The following is a 19,041-nucleotide window of genomic DNA, read 5'->3' on the forward strand; positions in this document are numbered from 1 at the left end:
TATATATATAAAGCCCAATCAAAAAAATGCACAGAAGACCTAACTGACACCTGTCCAAAGAAGACATACAGATGGCTAGCAGGTACAGGAAAAGATGCTCAACACTGCTAATTATTCAAGAATGGCAAATCAAAACTACAACGAGGTATCCCCTCACACTTGTCAGAATGGTCATCTTCAAAAGTCTACAAATAACAAATGTTGGCAAGAATGTGGAGAAAAGGGAACCCTCCTACACTGTTGGGGGGAATGTAAATTGATGCAGCAAGTTTGGAGAACAGTATGGAGGTTGCTTAAGAAATAGAGTTACAATATGATCCAGCAATCCCACTCCTAGGTATATAACTAGAAAAGACAAAAACTCTATTTTGAAAAAAATACATGCGCCCCAGTGTTCACAGCGCACTATTTACAATAGCCAAGACATGGAAACAACCTAAATGTCCATGGACAGGTGAATGGACAAAGAAGATGTGATACTGTATACATAAAGGAACATTACTTAAATAAAAGGAATACTGAAGTGAAGGTGAAAGTCACTCAGTCATGTCCAACTCTTTGTGACCCCATGGACTATACAGTCATTGGAATTGGAGTGGGTAGCCTTTCCTTTCTCCAGAGATTCATCGCAACCCAGGAATCAAACTGGGGTCTCCTGTACTACAGGTGGATTCTTTACCAACTGAGCCAGCAGGGAATATTACTCAGTCATAAAAAAAGAATGACATGATGTCAATTGCAGCACCATAGACGGACCGAGAGATTATCATACTAAGTGAAGTAAAGACAGATATAAATATCATATAACATCACTAATATGTGGAATCTTAAAAAATGATACAAATGAACTTATTCACAAAACAGAAATAGACTCACAGACACAGAAAACAAATTTGCAGTCACCAAAGAGTAATGGAGGGGACGGATAAATTAGGAGTTTGGGATTAACAGATACACACTACTATACGCAAAACAGGTAAACAATAGGACCTACTACATAGCACAGAAAAGTATATTCAATATGTTGTAAAAACCTATATTAAAAAATCTAAAAAAGAATATATATACACATATACATAAAAATACATAAACATATAAAACTGAATCACTTTGCTGTATACCTGAACATTGTAAATCAACTATATTTCTATTTTTAAAAATACATTTTATTGATTAAAAAAAAAAACCTACTGGGGTTCAGGGAATCCACTTGTAAAGAAAACATCAGCCATACCTTTGTGACTTACTGCATTTCTGAAAGATGTGCTATTTTCAATGACATTATTTTTTTAAAAAGAGAAAAAAAAGGACCTGCACTTTTGTGGTTATGACAGATGCAGCCAAGTACTCACTCTACTGCAATAAGCATGTAGATTTTTACTTTTGCTCAGATTTTCTAGTAAAAGTTAGTGTCTAATTTATTTCTCTTCTTTCCCCCTGTGATATGAAGCATCTCTATACTTCTACACTCGCCAGGCTCTTCAGACCACAGTGCCCCTCAGAAACAAAGTGAAATAAAGATCAAAACTCAAAGGCCTACATCTGCACAAAGTTAGCAAGAATCTGGTCAAAACAGAGCTCTTCCTAACATGCGAAAGTCCCCAGGGACATCTCTGCACTGGTCCACAATATCCTCTCACTGCACCATTTCCAAGGTGATATCCTACTGTGCAGCACTGTGATTCTGACCTGCGTTGTCCTTCACAGCTGCACTCAACAAATGGGGATCCTTGTTCCCAAAACTGCACACCCACTGAGGGACCATGCTCCTTTTCTGACGTCATTCTAATCTTGTGGAAACCACACACTTGCAAGGCACGCACCCAGATTTGCCAAGAAACAAGCACACATTACCATTTCCTGTGCCACGTCTTCTGGCGTCTCCCTCTCCAGGTCGAAGGTGAACTCTATGGCCCCGCTGTCCTTGGGCTTGCCCTTCAGTTTCTTAGGGTCCTCAACCCAGAGCCGCAGGGCAATGGCAGACTTCCTGCCATGGTCCTCCTCGGCCAGCTCCACCCTCACACCTGTGTCCTCCGCGAAGAAGGCGTGGCTGAGCAGGTCCTTGATCTCATACCTGGGAAGGAGGCAGCTGTCAGGCCGGGCACAGGCACACTAGCTGAGAGGGCCCTGTACCTGCCCAGCTCCCCCTGGAAAGTCCTCTGACCATACCACTCACTGGGCATTTCTGCCCCTAAGGGCAGCCCAAAACAGTACCTCTGCATTCCCTAACTCTCAGGGGAAGAGGAAAAATCTGCTACTTGAACACATCTAACTACATCCTACATAAGACCTTTTTTTTCTCTCATTATAAAAGAAACCTCCATTATTAGGAGATGTGGGTAATTCAGAAAAGAATTTGTAAATCAGGCTCTGCATTGTCCAGACAAAGCCTGCTGAGATGCTGGGGAGCTCTCATAGGATCCGTGGATCCAGGTGAAACTGAACTGGACCTGGACAAGGCAAGCCCCAAACTCCCCAGTTCACTACCCGAGGGACCCTGGCCTCCAAGAGGCAGGGATAATTTTGGAGGTTCCCAAGGACAGGAAGCGGGGGTAGGGTGGCGTGTTGCCCTGCTAACCACTCTGCTGCCCAAATCCACATCCCTAAATGCTTGCCCAGTTTCTGATCTCTGGCACAAACAGATCCCAGTGCTGTCCAGGGCCTGGCTTCCTCCCAGCTTCCTGTCTGTGGTCACCGTGGGCTTTGAGATCCAGTGGCCCATCACCGATTCTACTGAGGGCAACACATCCCACAGGCAGTGGAACCATGCCACCTGGATAGCTCCATGCATGAAAAGGGGAGAGTAGGGTGAACAACCCTCACACAGGCTGACAAATGCCTGTGGGGACCCTGGGGAAGCCCAGAAGTTAGGGCCCCTAGGGATACAGAGGGCACAGTCCCTGGGAGCTCTGTCCTGGTCTGGGAGGTGGTTTCTGTACTTTTCTGAAGTGAGCTATAGTTCACAGTTTTTTAGTATTTTCTCTTTAAGGAACAAAACATGATAATGTGCAGGGGGCAAAAGAGAAGACTCAGGAGATCAGGACAGGTCTGAGAGATCAGGACAGGCCCCTACACGAAAGATGACAGAAAGGACAGTGGTCAGTTTTGGGCACAGTAACATGAGGGAAGAGGCATGAGCTGGCTGTGCAAGGACAGAGAGGGGATATGAGGGGGTGCTGCTGCTGCTGCTAAGTCACTTCAGTCAAGTCTGACTCTGTGCGACCCTATGGACAGCAGCCCTCCAGGCTCCTCTGTCCCTGGGATTCTCCAGGCAAGAATACTGGAGTGGGTTGCCATGAGGAAGAGGTATTAAGGGGAGACACAGAGGAATGGGGAAGGTGGGGAATGGGCAGGATAAGAGGGCAGGGGAGGAGGAAGCGGGGGGAGGGAGATGGGAGGAAGGAGGAGGAATAGAGGGTTGATGGGAGGGAAGGAAGGAAGGTAAGAAGGAGTAGGGAAGAGAGAGTAAGGAGGGAGAAAACAAAGGAGAGACAGAGGGAGGAAGGAGCAAAGAGGAGGGAGAGGGAGGGAAAGAGGAAAGACGGGGTGTGGGGGGAGGAAAGAAGGAAGGAAGGAGGAAGGCTCAGAACACATACCCAGCTGAGGAAGGAAGGGCCTTGATCTGAGGAGGGAGCTGGTCTGGGGGCATCTGGAGGGCTCTAACTTGAATGTGGGACTTTGAAATGGGTCAGACAACAGGTGCATGAAAGACATAGCCTGGAGTTGAGAGAGCGGGGCAGGATGAGGCTCGATGGGAACCCTGGCATGGGGGTGTCCTCCAGACCAGGGGGAGGGATAGGCTTGCCAGGGACAACACAGAAAAAAAGCAACAAGGGCAGAATGAGGCCCCAGTAGCCCCCACACTCCAGGCTGGGTGGGCAAGAAGCAGCCAGTAAAGGGGATGGGGACTCTAGGACAGTACCCAGAGCCAGGGAGCGTGTTCCAGGCAGCAGAAGTCAGGCAGGGGCTGCCCTCCAACTGCCCAGTGGGCTTGTTGGGACCCAGTATGCCTGTGGCCTGAAGTGGCCTGTCTCTGAACTCTCGCCTTCTCTTGGGATGTGATTTCAGGCAGAGCACAGCCCAGATCCAGCGCTGCCTGGGAACTCACCTTTCCTCCTTGTTTTTGCAGATACACTCCCCAATAATCTCCTTGATTTCAGGATCGTGCACTTTCTCAAAGCTGGCTGGCTTGATGCCCTGAAGATGACATGAGCAGAGTCACCTGACATCGAATTAGGATCTGTTTCTTGCTCACTTCACACTCACCCCAGTAGAAGAGAAAATGGGAAGTGCAAGAGGCTTGTTTGGGGTTGGAGGGCAGGGGCATCATTTCATTCTAAGGCCCCACTGAAGGGTTACTGGGAGTAGTGAGGTCTGAGGATGAGAAAGACTCAGGGGAAACTCGGAACAGACATGAAGGATGCTTGCTCTGCCCAACCCAGCTCCGCACAAGGGAGCATTTGCACTCTTACTGCACAGAGGAGGTGGGTGTGGGGGAAGGCACACCTACCCAAGGCCACACACCAGCCAGGCAGGACCTCCCAGGCCAGCTGCCCAGAGGGTCTCAGAGGCTGGACAAGGAACCCTAAAGTGCTGGCCTTTCTTACCATACCTCCCCGGAGGATGCAGAAGTCACTCTGTGGTCACTGTTGCTGGCCAAGGGCCACCAGAGACTCTGGCCACACTGTGGTCACAGGCGGGGCTGACTTCCAAGGCCTAGTGGCTGGAGGGGGTTGCAGACAAGCATCTGCACCAGGAAGGCCCACAGCCGGCGGCCAGATCAGACGACTTTCAGGCAGCAGGAGCAGGAGGTGGCCACGTACTAAAGCGGACCAGAAAGCCAGCGGGTACCAGGGGTGTGCAGCCAGAGGCATGGCGGGGAGCAGGGTTCCGATCCCACAAGCAGATGGGATTCCAAGAGAAGCAGGGGCTGGATGGCAGGGCTTATTTGCAATCTACCCAGGGAGGGGTTTGGGTGGAGGGGATCCTGGCTTTTGAAGACTTGGAACACAGTGAGGGCTCAACCATCATGTTCTTCCTCCTTCAAAAAGACTGTCTTCAAAGGTCTCGTCCTGGCTTTTTTTTTTTTTTTAAAAGCATACATTTTCCCACAGAGAGGGATGGGGGAGAGGGGAGGTGCACCCTGGGAGTACAGGTGAAGCCCCAAAGTGCCCAGCAAACTCCTGCCTAGGACAGCTGGCCATAACCAATGGGTCATGCTGTGTCTGACATGTACGGGAGTTTGTGCAGTAACAGACACAGCCCTTGGCTTTAAAAGTGGGCAAGGGGTCCTCCTTGAACATGAGACCCCCGTGTTACTCCACTGAAGCCAATAGAAAAAGAAATTTAATTATGCCAGAAAGAAAGGCCACAGTCCTAACAAGGGTGGGAACCAGTGGTCTGAGAAACTATAAATACTGGTAAGGGTGCACATACAGCATCATTTAAATCTCTGGAAGGCTGTGGCAGAATGTGCCAGAACAAGGTTGAAGGGGTTCACATCTCTGGGCTCAGAAGCACAGAGTTGGGGCAGCTGAGAACAAAGGGAACCAACACCCTCCAAGGACTGGAGCAGATGCTGGAGGCCGGACCAGTGTGTGGGTATGGCGTGAGGGCCCAGAGGACCCAGAGCACGAGGCTGTCATGGCAAATGGAGGAAACACCAAGGATCAGGGAATGCACCTTTCATCAGATTTCCTCAAGGAGGCAGGGTAGGTAGGGCCTTGCTTTACAACAAAACAACATGGGTCCACGTAGGAGCCTTGGGACCCTGACCAGTGTCCTGTTTCCCAGGGCCTAAATGGGGGGCAGAGGTGCTGCTGAAAGAACCCAGGTGGCTAAGGAGTATGTGCCCAGGAGACTCAGTCCCTGTCTCCCCAAGCCCAGCAGAGGGACCACCACCCCATCCACACACACAACCAGGACCAAGGTCAGCAGCAGCTCCATCTGCACCCTGGGCCCAGCGCTCCTCCAAGGCCTGGCAATGAAGCCCTAATCTCCCTTGAGTCCCTCCCTGTCCCCCTGGAGGACCTGCCCATGGCCGATGGGTCACCTCTCTGGTCAGCACCTCTGGGGAGCTGCACACCTCTGCAGGTATCTGGCCCACACCCACTAGCGCCTCTAACCAAGGATTCTCTCTTCATACTTGCACCCTCAGCAGCACACAGGAGGCGCTTAGAGTGAAAAAAATGGCTGATAGATAACTGAAAATGAAGACTTAAAGGACAGAAACAAGCTGTGACCTGTGGAGAGGGCTCAAAGTAGAGGGCGGGATAAGGGCAGGTGCTCTGGGGTTCCAAGAGCCATGGCGCCTCATGCTTCTGCAGAAGCGAGGAGGCTGCAGGGAGGTGGGGGCTGGGGTTGGGGAGAGGCAGCCAGCACTCGGGTGGTGGGCCCTGGTACCTGCAGGTACAGATGGACAGTGAGGCACCAGGGCTCAGAAAAGGCACAGCCCCAGCGGCCCTGGGCTGGATGCTCCTGCTGCATTCCCCACGCAGCAGGACAGCCACAGGGGAGGACAGGATGGTGTTTTCAGAGCTGAAACCATCTGATCAAAGTCTAGGGACGTGCCAGAAGGCGGGAGGGCCAGCAGCCTCCAGGTGGCACAGAGGAGGGTCTCTATGCACAGGCGTCCTGGGCCTCCTGGAGAGGCCCCTTTGGTGCTCCAGCCCGCAGCGCTGCCTGAGGCCCCAGTGGAGGCTCCAGGGTCCACCCACAGCCCACGTTACAACTGCTGCTACTCCAGGAAACCTAGGAGACCCCCTACTCGTCCTCTAATTCTCCATCTGTAAAACGGCTTCCTTCCCTTCCTCAGATGGCTCCTGTGAGGATTTTACAACGCACACAGAGCTCAACGTGGGACACACAGCCAGCCCATCACAGTGACCGGTGGACTCACACAGGTGACCTTCCTGTAGATCTGGGCGGCATTCTGGCACTCTGAGTAGGGGTACTCCGAGGTGGCCATCTCCAACATGCACATCCCAAAGGCGTACACGTCCACGGACTCATCGTAGTGCTCCTCGTACATCTCTGGTGCCATGAACTCGGGGGTACCTGCACCCGGGAGCAGAAGATGCAGGGTCAGTGGTCACTGGGCCCCGGAGCCCCCTGGGCCTCTCTCAGAGTCCCACACCTCCTCCCCCATCCACAAGCCAGCATGGGCCCTGCCCCCATGCTCCTTGCCACTGGTTCTAGAATCCAGGATTCAAACAGGATTCTGCTTTACTGATAGAAGTTTCCCCAAATCCGCCCTCCCCGTACCCTCCCAATTCTACAGTGGATCAGTTTATAGCGCCATCCCCTGATCACAGAGCTGGGAGACCCATTGCTTCCCAGAAGACAGGGTCTGTGCCAGAAATGATGGAGATGCCTCTCTTTGAGGAGGCAGAAGTCTGAGCATATCCCTCCTGGCTACAGGCCCAGATAACCCAGAGCAGACAAAAACTTGGGGTCACCACAGACCTTCGTAAATTGTAAAAGCCTAGAAAGGCCCCCATGTCCCTAGTCAAGCAGAGCATCAGTCAGCACAGTGATTCTCTTCACTAAACATGGCTGCCTGGGGACAGCTGGGCAGGCGCCAATCATCTGGCAGGTACCAGCAACGTGTTATGGTGAGAACTGCCCATCCATTCTAAGCACAAGAGATTTTAAAACCAAGCTTACTCTGAATTTTTAAGGACACAATAGACTCACATAGGCTGAGTAAAATAAGCAAAATATATGACTGTACATGCATGCTGACCATCCATATAAAACAATAAGTACAGACAAAAATGACTCATCTAGAAGGTGGGCTTATGGCTTTTTCCTTTAGTCTGGTGTTTGTAATTTTTCTGTAACAAATATTTGCTTTCAAAATCACAAACTCTTTTTATTTATTTATTTTTTAAAAGGCCCAACTGAGCATCTGTCAAGCTAAATGCAAAGAAATGGGACCATCAATTTCAATAAGACTGCTTTTAATTTCAACTTCTCCATCTTTGTTGACCTTGGAAGATTCTCAAAACGTTCCAGTTTTTTTAAAAAAAGCAGATGTAAAACAGTACAAACTAGTGTGTTAAAAAGCATGAGGTTTGGGGGTATCTGGCATGCAGGCAAATTAAGGGTGATTTTAATTTTTTCTCCTTTACCCATAATTTCAACTTAAGATGTATTATATATTTACCAAAAAAAAAGTTAACAGTTTGGGTAAAAAATGGAAAACACAAGAATCTATGTTGAGTTACACACATGCATAAAGAATTCTCGAAGATTCCATCAGAAATAATGATGAATAGAGCGAGAACTGGAGTTCAAGGGACCTTGCACTGGCAATTTTTCATCCTTTTGGGGTTTTGAACCATATGATAATACTGAAAATTTTGGCATTTGGCCATGTCCATCTACAAGGATAAGAGAGAGGAGCCTCAGGGCTGCTGGCAAGCAGCTGGGAGCAAAGCCGGCTCAGAGAGGACCCGACATACCTGTTCAGGACTCCTGATCACTCAGCTCAGTCTCTTCTGAGATCCTTGGGAACCAGAAATTCTGCTTTGCAAGAAATACCCCAGGGACCCAAGATGTTCTGACTTTGTGGGAGTACAGTGGACAGTGGGTGTGTGGGGGGCCCAGCTCCAAGGTGGGATGGTGGGTGATGCCAATTTTGCAATTGTGCGAGGGCCACGGACACCGAATGTTTTTCTCTTTGCTTACAACACAGCTGTTTAAATCTAAATGTTAAGAAGAATGTCTGTATGCTGGCACCCATACACACAAGTGTCCAGGGACCTCTGGGCGCACCTCCTAAGCCCCACAGCTCTGCGTCCCCGAAGTCCCAGCCTCCATGGCTGTGAACACCTGCAGGAAGGACTGCGCCGACCTCACCTCCACCCACTCGGGGCCCGGCCAATGCAAACGCAGTGAGAGCACACCATGACAGCATCAGATCCCAGCGGCCCTCAGGGGCAAACCCCACAAGGCTCATGGGGAGCCTCTGGGAGGCTGCCACCGCCAGATATCTCAAACCACGTCTTATCTGCACAACACCTCTCTGACGGCTGCACCCAGAATGGGTGCACAGTATCAAAGGCCCCCATAGGTACCCTGGACACAGCATGGAGGGAAAAGCCTCATTCACAGGCCTAGGGGGTCCTTCACCTAACCACAGACCCCCACTCAGCTGAGGCCCCTTGCTGGGGACAGGGCCCTGCTGCCCACCTGTTTAGATGTGCTGACCAGCCTCCATTTACAATGAGCATGGAGCTTCAAGGGCTCCAGCTGAGCAAAAGGTGGGGTGATCAGGGAGCCCTGTGGAGCCAGACGCTGTGTGGGGCTCACTGTGCCTCCAGAAACACGCAGGCTTCATCTCACCCCACCACATCACTCAGCAACTGGAAAGTCCATTTCCAAGAGGAAAAAGAGCTGTCAAAGCAGCCCTAACTTCCAAGGCCAAATCTGCAAAGACTGCCTGGACACGTCTAGCAGCTCAGAGGCTTGGTGGTGTATCCCCCAAACCCCTGGGTCTCAAGCCAGGCCCTCACCTGCTCCACCCATTTCACAGATAGGGAACTGAGGCCTGAGTCAACCCTTGCGTCACCACTCAGCTCCCCTATTCAGCCAGAGGCCAGAGGCCTCACATCCACAGGACACCGGGTGGCTCCTTGTCCCAGATGTTGTCCCATTCCAAAACCACTAGCCTGCCAGAGAAGTTTCCAGATTCCCAGCAGTTCCATTTTCCACAAACAAGTCAAGTTCTGTCTCCAACCATACAACAAAACCATGAACTTGTCAAGCCCTAATCACCCTCTCATCTTGCTTATGTGGGAAGAAGCTGTCACATCATGGCATGGAGGAGAGCCTCTCCCAATCTTATCTGATCCAAACTTCCAGAGCCATACCCTACAGCCACCTGACCCTGCAGCTCACCGGCACTTTCCGACATCCTGAACCCTATAAATGGCTGCCCCACAGCCCCTCCAAGCACATTCTTTACAAAACCCAGGAAGGGCTCCCCACAGCTCTGGTGGACACACAGTGCCTGCCGTGTGCAGGACCAAAACATGACCCCACATGGGGCTGGCATGAACTGCAGACCATGTCCTCACAACAGCCACAGCCACAGAGGAGCTTCTCTGAGGAGGATAAGAAATGCAGAGGCTAATAGCTAGCAAACTGCCATCCACATGAAATCCCTGAGCCCCTACACCCCTCATGCTCACTCCATACCCCAAACTACCCCAAAGGTTCCCTCTGTGGGTCTTGGGGTCTGGGGCACCCTCCCCCTGCTCAGTCCACTGAAGGCAGCTCCAGCCTCAATGACCACAAAATCCCCACATTCTTCTGTCCTCCAGATCTCTTTCCCGCACCCAAGTACCCTTAGTGTCCACAGGCCCTTGGGTGCCAGTCAGCCTCGGCACCCAAGGGACACAGCTAAGGGACTCACAGACAGGGCATCCAGGGCTGCAGCCAGGCATAGGGGGCACAGGCAGCAGAGCTAGCACTTGCAGGATGGTGATCCCGGGGGGGTGGGGAGGTGCCCTGAAGCACAGGGGCATGAAGAGACAAGATGGGCTCACCTATCACGCTTTTAGCAAAGGATGCTCTCTTGAGGGTGGCCAGGCCCAAGTCGCCAATCTTCACAGACCCTGTGGGCCCAGTGATAAAGATGTTGTCACACTTGAGGTCCCGGTGGATGATGGGGGGCGTCCTGGTGTGCAGGAACAGCAGGCCCTTCAGGATCTGCCGGCACCAGCTACGTAGAACCTTGGGCTTCATCACCTTGAACCGCTTCAGATACCTGCAGGTGGGGGTGTGGCTCACCCACGGCTCGTGTGGGGAAGGGGTCCTCAGTTGCTGAGGGCTGTGTATTTATTCCCCAAACAGGGGCACTTCTGAGAAAGGGCTGTTGGCCACACCAGCCAGGACCACCCCCAAGCAGGGCCCGGGGCCTCAGCCATTGCAACTCTTGAGCCCCAGGCCAAGCCCACCCCAAGGCCCCAGTTGGCTGGGTGGGTAGCATGCTCACGTCTTCAGTGTCCCCGAGGTCATCAGTTCGGTCACCAGCACGATGCATCGCTTCCCCCTGGCACTGGACTCCCAGAAGTCATAGAAGCGCACAATGTTGGGGTGCTGCAGGCCCTTCAGCATCTCAGCCTCCTCCTTGAACCGCTGCCTCTCCAGTTTGGTGAGCTTCCGGTCCTAGAGAAAAACACACACAGGCTGAGAGGGACACTTGGCACAGCCTCAGGCAGAGGCCTTCCAGGGAGCCAGGGCCAGGACTCTGCCAGGCCACTCTCTCGGCTCTTAACACACAGCACAGCAGGAAGAAAGGACTTAGACATCTGGGGTTGAGGGAAATCTGACCCAGTTCCAAGTCCTTCCCCTCTTTACCCACAGAGAGCAGGACAGGCCTCTGATTCATAAAGCCAGCACAACTGTTCATGGTTCTCCAACATATGGAACATCAGACCCTGATATCTCATCGATTTCAAATTAGCTTCTCCCTGCTCAAGAAGCTCAGCAAAAAGGTCTCTGGGAATCAGAGACACCTCCAAACCCCTCACTGTAATACTCATGTGCTTTTTCCCTAAAAACACCTCTGAGGGGCAGCATCAAGACGGCAGAGTAGGAAGACGTAGAGTTTGCATCTGCTCAGAACTAGGGCACTGACAAGGCCCTGGTGCGGGACCCGGGACACCTAAGGGGCAGGAGGAATCCCTGAGCAACCAGGTAGGACGTGGGAGGGAGGGAGAGAAGAGTGGCAGTGGGACCAGACAGGCACCACTGAGGGTGTGTGGAGGAGAGAGAAGGTTTCCACACTCAGAGGAGCCCACTCCCCACCAAGGGATCAACAAGGACAGGGAGGGACCTTTGGGAGGCTGGGAATCAGAGGGGAACACAGCCAGCGACTCCTCTGCCCACTCAGCCCCGGTGAGTCTGTGGGGGTCCTGGGCCTGAAAGCCCCACCACCCACTGGGGCCCCCTCTAGCTGCACAGATCTCAGGCCTAAGACCACCTGGCCCGCCTACCACCAGCCTCTTCTAGACGCCTGCATCTTGGGCCTGAGTCCAGCCCCCACGCCTCTTCCAGCTGTGTGGATCCCAGTCCTGAGCCCTCACACCCACGAAGGCCTCTTCCAGCCACACAGTACTGGCAGCCCAAGCCCCGCCCCTGACAGGGCTTCCTCTGGCCATGTAGGTACAGGCAAGCCGGACGCCACCCGCCTCCAGGGCCTCTTCCCTGGCTATGCCAGCCCCTATGGGCACACCAGTGGAGGCCTACGCCCCAGCTGGCCTACATGGCATTTGTGCTCCGGGCCAGCTTCAGGAACAGATGCTAGTGAGCAACACATGTAGATATGACAAAGCAGGTCCAGAGACCTATCTGGAGGTCTTGGAGGGTCCACTGGGGAGGCAGGGGTAGGCTGTAGCTTACAGTAGAAGGAAGAACACGGGAAGAGGAGGCATGGAGAATATTTTATTTATTTTTTCTCAATAATTACTTATTTTTATTTATTTATTTGGCTGTGCTAGGTCTTAGCTGTGTCATGCGAGAGCGAGATCTTTGACCTTCCTTGAGGCAAGTAGAGTTTTTAGTTGTGACATATGGGATCTAGTTCCCCAATCAGGGATCGAACTCAGGCTCCCTGCAATGGGAGCACAGAGTCTTAGCCACTGGACCACCAGGGAAGTCCTATTTTTATGTCTTTATCTTTTATTTTTATTTTTTTTCTAATTAATTTTTAAATTGCTTTATTTTCTTCCTTTTGCCTTTTTTTTTTTTTTTTGCTGTTATCGTTCTGTTTTATTTTGTCTTCTTGTTTAATTTTTAGAGTTATTTCGCTAAATATAATTTTTACTTTCCTAATTTTACCTCACTTTATAGTTTGGTACTGTTCTGTTCTTTTCTGCTTGTTGCTTGCTTTCTTTTTCTTTTTGCTGCACTTTAAGGCTTACTGGGCCTTAGTTCCCAGGCCAGGGGTTGGGCCTGAGCTCCTGTGGTGGTAGTGCAAAGTCCAAACTGCTGAATTAACAGAGAACTGCAGGTCACAGGGAAATTAGTCAGTGTGAGGTCTCCCAGAGGTCCTCATCTCAGCAACAACTCACAGCTCCACTCAACTGTCTGCAAACTCCAGTGTTGAACTAATCAGGTCAAACAACCAGCAAGACAGGAACACAGCCCTGCCCATCAAAAACAATGGGATGACAAAAAAAATATGTTACAGACGAAGGAGCAAGGTAAAAACCTTGGCAACCAACCTGAAAAAGAATTCAGCAGAATGGTAATAAAGATGATCCAAAATCTTGGAAATAGAATGGAGGCGTGGATCAAGAAAATACAAGAAATGTTTAACAAGGGCCCAGAAGAACTAAAGAATACACAGTGATGAGCAACACAGCAACTGAAATGAAAAATACACTGGAAGGAATCAATGCAAAATAACTGAGAAGAATGAATAAGTAAGCTGGAAGATCAAATGCTGGAAATAATTACTGAGGAGCAGAATAAAGAAAAAAGAATGAGAAGAAATGAGGACAGTCTCACAGACCTCTGGGACATTACTGAACACAACAACATTCGAATTATAAAGGTCTCAGAAGAATAAAAGAGAAAGGGTCTGAGAAAATATTTGAAGAGATTGGTTGAAAACCTCCTCAACATGAGAAAGGAAATAGCCACCTAAGTCCAGGAAGCACAGAGACTTCCCTACTCAAGGAGACAAACCCAATGAGAATCACACTGAGACACATATTAATCAAACTAACAAAAATTGAATTCAAAGAAAATATTAAAAGCAGCAAGGGAACAGCAAAAAATAACACACAAGGGAATCCCCAAAAGGCGGTTATCAGCTGATTTTGCAGCAGAAACTGTGTAGGCCAGAAGGGAGTGGCAAGATACATTTAAAATGATGAAAGGGAAAAACCTACAAATAAGATTATTCTAGCTAGCAAGGATCTGGTTCAGATTTGATGGAAAAATCAAAAGCATTATAGACAAGCAAAAGCTAAGAGAATTCAGCACTTCCAAACCAGCTTTACGACAAATGCTAAAGGAATTTCTCTAGGAAACACAAGGGAAGAGAAAGACCTATAATAACAAACCCAAAATAATTAGAGAATGGCAGTAGGAATATACATATCAATAATTCTCTTAAATGTAAATGATTAAATGCTCCAACCAAAAGACTGGCTAAATGAATACAAAAACAAGACCTGTATACATGCTGTCTACAAGTGACCCACTTCAGGCCTAGAGACACGTACAGACTGAAAGCGAGGGCATGGAAGGAGGTATTCTATAGCAAATGGGTATCAGAAGAAAGCTGGAGTAGCAATTAGATAAAGTAGACTTTAAAATAAAATAAAGACTATTACAACAGACAAGGAAGAACACTACATAATGATGAAGGGATCAATCCAAGAAGAAGCTATAACAACGGTAAATACTTATGCACCCAACACAGGTGCGCGTCAAAACATATGGCAACTGTTAACAGCAGTAAAAGGAGAAATCAACAGGATTACAATTATAGTGGGGGGATTTGACATCCCACTTATACCAATGGACAGATCATCTAGACAGAAAGTAAACTAGGAAACACAAACTTTAAATGACACAACAGACCAGACAGACTTAACTGATACTCAGAGGATATTCCACCCAAAAGCAACAGAATACACATTCTTCTCAAACGCACACAGAAAATTCTTCAGGGTAGATCACATCTTAGGTCATAAATCAAGTCTCAGTAAATTTAAGAAAATTAAAATCATATTAAGCACCTTTTCCAGCTGCAATGCTATGAGATTAGAAATCAATTATAGAAAAACAGCTGTAAAAAGCACAAACACATGCAGGCTAAAGAATATGCTACTAAGTAACTAAGAGATCACTGAAGAAATCAAAGAGAAAATTGTAAAAATACCTAGAAATAAATGACAACAAATACATGACAACCCAAAATCTATGGGATGCAGCAAAAGCAGTTTTAAGAGGAAAGTTTATAATAATTCAATCCTATCTCAAGAAACAAAAAAAATATCAAATTAACAACCTTATACCTAAAGCAACTACAGAAAAAAGAACAAACAAAACCCAAAGTTAGTAGAAGGAAAGAAATCATAAAAATCAAAGAGAAATAAATGAAATAGAAAGGAATGAAATAATAGCAAAAATCAATGACACTAAAAGCCGGTTCTTTGAAAAGAAACAAAACTGATAAATTGTTAGCCAGTTTCATCAAGAAAACAAAGGGAGAGGATTCAAGTCAATAAAACTAGAAATGAAAAAGGAGAAATTACAATTAATACCACAGAAATACAAACGATCATAAGAGACTATGGTGATGGTTTAGTCGCTAAGTCATATCCAACTCTTGTGACCCCATGGACTGTAGCCTGCCAGGCTCCTCTGTCCATGGGATTCTCCCGGCAAGAATACTGGAGTGGATTGCCATTTCCTTCTCTGCTGCCGCTGCTAAGTCGCTTCAGTCGTGTCCGACTCTGTGCGACCACATAGACAGCAGCCCACCAGGCTCCCCCATCCCTGGGATTCTCCAGGCAAGAACACTGGAGTGGGTTGCCATTTCCTTCTCCAATGCATGAAAGTGAAAAGTGAAAGTGAAGTCACTCAGTCATGTCCGACTCTTAGCGACCCCATGGACTGCAGCCTACCAGGCTCCTCTGTCCATGGGATGTTCCAGGCAAGAGTCCTGGAGTGGGGTGCCATTGTCTTCTCCGATTTCCTTCTCTATAAGAGACTATACAAGCAACTATAGGCCAATAAAACAGACAACCTGGAAGAAATGGACAAATTCTTAGAAAGGTACAATCTCCCAAGACTGAATCAAGAAGAAATAGAAAATTGTTTTAAACAGATCAATTACAAGTAATGAAATTAAAACTCCAATTAAAAATCTTCTGACAAACAAAATCCAGGGCCAGATGGCTTCACAAGCAAAGTCTATCAAACATTTAGAGAAGATCTAACACCCACCCTTCTCAAACTCTTTCAAAAAACTGCACAGGAAGGAACACTGCCAAGCTCATCCTACAAGGCCACCATCACCCTGATACCAAAACCAGACAAAAAAAGCACAAAACAAGAAAATTACAGACAAATATCACTAATGAACATAAAGGCAAAAATTTTCAACAAAATACTAGCAAACAGCATCCAAGAACACACAAAAAGGATCATACACTATAATCAAGTGGGATTTATCCCAGGGTTCTTCAATACACATAAACCAATCAGCACAAAAACCCATATCAACAAATTAAAGAATAAAAACCATATGATCATTTCAACAGAGACAGAAAAAGCTTTTAACAAAATTCAATATCCATTCATGATAAAATCTCTCCAGAAAATGGGCATAGCAGGAAGCTACCTCAACATAATAAAGGCCGTATATGACAAACCAACGGCAAATATTCTCAGTGGTGAAAAACTGAAAGCATTTCCTCTAACATCAGAAACAGATTGAATAAGAATGTCCATTCTCACCACTATTATTCAACAGAGACACATAGTTTATTAAATGTATATATATATATAATATATATATATATATTCAACAAAACACATAGTTTTGGAAGTCCTAGCTATGAAGAAAAAGAAATAAAAAGAATTCAAACTGGAAGAGAAGATGTAAAACTGGCACTGTGTGTAAATGACACGATACTATACACAGAAAATCCTAAAGATGTCAGTAGAAAACTACTTTAGCTAATCAATGCATTTGGTAAAGTTGCAGGATACAAAATTGATGTGCAGAAACCTCTTGCATTAATATACTCTGACAACAAAAGTTGAGAAAGAAACATCAAGGAAACTCCCATTTACCATTGCAACAAAAAGAATAAAATATCTAAGAATAAACTTACCTAAGGAGGCAAAAGACCTGTACTCAGAAACTGAGTGCACATCAGTATATGACACTGATGAAAGACATCAAAGATGACACAAACAAATGGAGAGAGATACCACACTCCTGGGTTAGAAGAATCAGTATCGTGAAAACGACTCTACCACCCAAAGCGATCTATAGATTCAATGCAATCCCTATCAAATTACCAATGGCATTTTTCACAGAATTAGAACAAAAAATTTTACAACTTATATGGAAATACAAAAGACCCAAAGAGCCAAGCAATCTTAAGAGAAACAGAGCCGAAGAAATCAGGCTCCCTGACTTCAAACTATACGACAGAGCTCCAGTCATCAAGACAGTATGGTACTGACACAAAAACGGAAATGCAGATCAATGAAACAGGACAGAAAGCCCAGAGATAAACCCACACACCTATGGTCACCTAATCTATGACAAAAGAGGCAAGAATATACAATGGAGAAAAGACAGTCTCTTCAATAAGTGGTGCTGGGAAAACTGGACAGCTACATATAAATGGATGAAATTAGAACACTCCCTATACACAAAAATAAACTCAACATAGATAAAGACCTAAACTTAAGACTGGATACTATAAAACTCTTAGAGGAAAATACAGGAAGAACACTCTTTGACATAAATCACAGCAACACCCTTTTTGACTCACTTCCTTTACTAATGAAAATAAAAACAAAAATAGACAAATAGGACCTAATTAAACTTAAAAGCTTTTGCAAAGCAAAGGAAACCATAAACAAGACAAAAAAACAACCCCCAGAATGGGAGAAAATATTTGTAAACGAAGCAACTGACAAGTGATTAATCTCTAAAATATACAAATAGCTCACACAGCTCAACATAAAGAAACAGCCCAATCAAAAAACTGGTGGAAGACCTAAATAGACCTTCCTCCAAAGAAAACATACAGATGGTCAAGAGGCATATGAAAAGATGGTCAACATCACTAATTTTTAGAGAAGTGCAGGTCAAAACCACAATGAGGTATCCCCTCACACTTGTCAGAATGGCCTTCATCAAAAATCTACAAACAATAAATGCTTGAGAGGGTATGGAGAAAAGGGAAACCTCTTGCACTGGAAATGTAACTGATAATACCACTATGGAGAGCAGTATGGAGGTTCCTTAAAAAAAACGAAAATAGAACTACCAGATGACTCAGCAATCGCACTACTGGGCATATACTCTGAGAAAACCACAATTTAAAAAGACACATGGCACCCCAATGTTAATTGCAGCACTATTTACAATAGCCAGGACATGGAAGCAACTTAAGCATCCATCACAGACAGATGGATATAGAATATGTGGTACAGGGGAATTCCCTAGCAGTCCAGTGGTTAGGATTCCATGCTTCCACTGTAGGGGGCATGGGTTCAATCCCTGCTTGGGGAACTAAAATCCCACACTCCCCATGGTGTGGCCAAGAAAAAAAAAGAAGACGATGTGGTAGATATATACAATGGAATACTGCTTCTGCTGCTAAGTCGCTTCAGTCGTGTCTGACTCTGTGCAACCCCATAGACGGCAGCCCATCAGGCTCCCCCGTCCCTGGGATTCTCCAGGCAAGAACACTGGAGTGGGTTGCCATTTCCTTCTCCAATGCATGAAAGTGAAAAGTGAAAGTGAAGTCGCTCAGTTGTGTCCGACTCTTAGCGACCCCATGGACTGCAGCCCACCAGGCTCCTCCATCCATGGGATTTTCCAGGCAAGAGTCCTGGAGTGGGGTGCCATCGCCTTCTCCGCAATGGAATACTACTCAGCCATAAAAACAAAACTGGGTCGTTTGTAGAGATATGGATGGACCTAGAATCTGTCATACAGAGTGATGTATGTCAGAAAGAAAAGAAGCTGTGGTACATATACACAATGGAGTATTACTCAGCCATTAAAAAGAATACATTTGAATCAGTTCTAATGAGGTGGATGAAACTGGAGCCTATTATACAGAGTGCAGTAAGCCAGAAGGAAAAACATAAATACAGTATACTAACGCATATATATGGAATTTAGAAAGATGGTAACAATAACCCGGTGTACGAGACAGCAAAAGAGACACTGATGTATAGAACAGTCTTATGGACTCTGTGGGAGAGGGAGAGGGTGGGAAGATTTGGGAGAATGGCAATGAAACATGTAAAATATCATGT

The 19,041-nt window shown here is 47.2% G+C and overlaps 1 protein-coding gene across 1 annotated transcript in view; it reads right to left on the reverse strand.

Moving 5' to 3' along the window:
- Positions 1 to 19,041, reverse strand: part of WNK2 (WNK lysine deficient protein kinase 2) — a 151,298-nt gene that overhangs the window by 91,827 nt on the left and 40,430 nt on the right. Inside the window, exons 3-7 of the mRNA XM_010836061.1 lie at positions 11,003 to 11,175; positions 10,554 to 10,774; positions 6,899 to 7,056; positions 4,109 to 4,197; positions 1,855 to 2,074 (exon numbers count right to left, since the gene is read on the reverse strand). Coding sequence (XP_010834363.1) covers positions 1,855 to 2,074; positions 4,109 to 4,197; positions 6,899 to 7,056; positions 10,554 to 10,774; positions 11,003 to 11,175 — 861 coding nt within the window. The remainder of the gene's footprint in view (positions 1 to 1,854; positions 2,075 to 4,108; positions 4,198 to 6,898; positions 7,057 to 10,553; positions 10,775 to 11,002; positions 11,176 to 19,041) is intronic.

This window comes from Bison bison, unplaced genomic scaffold, assembly GCF_000754665.1.
Source record: "Bison bison bison isolate TAMUID 2011002044 unplaced genomic scaffold, Bison_UMD1.0 scf7180017864057, whole genome shotgun sequence".
NCBI lineage: Eukaryota > Metazoa > Chordata > Mammalia > Artiodactyla > Bovidae > Bison > Bison bison.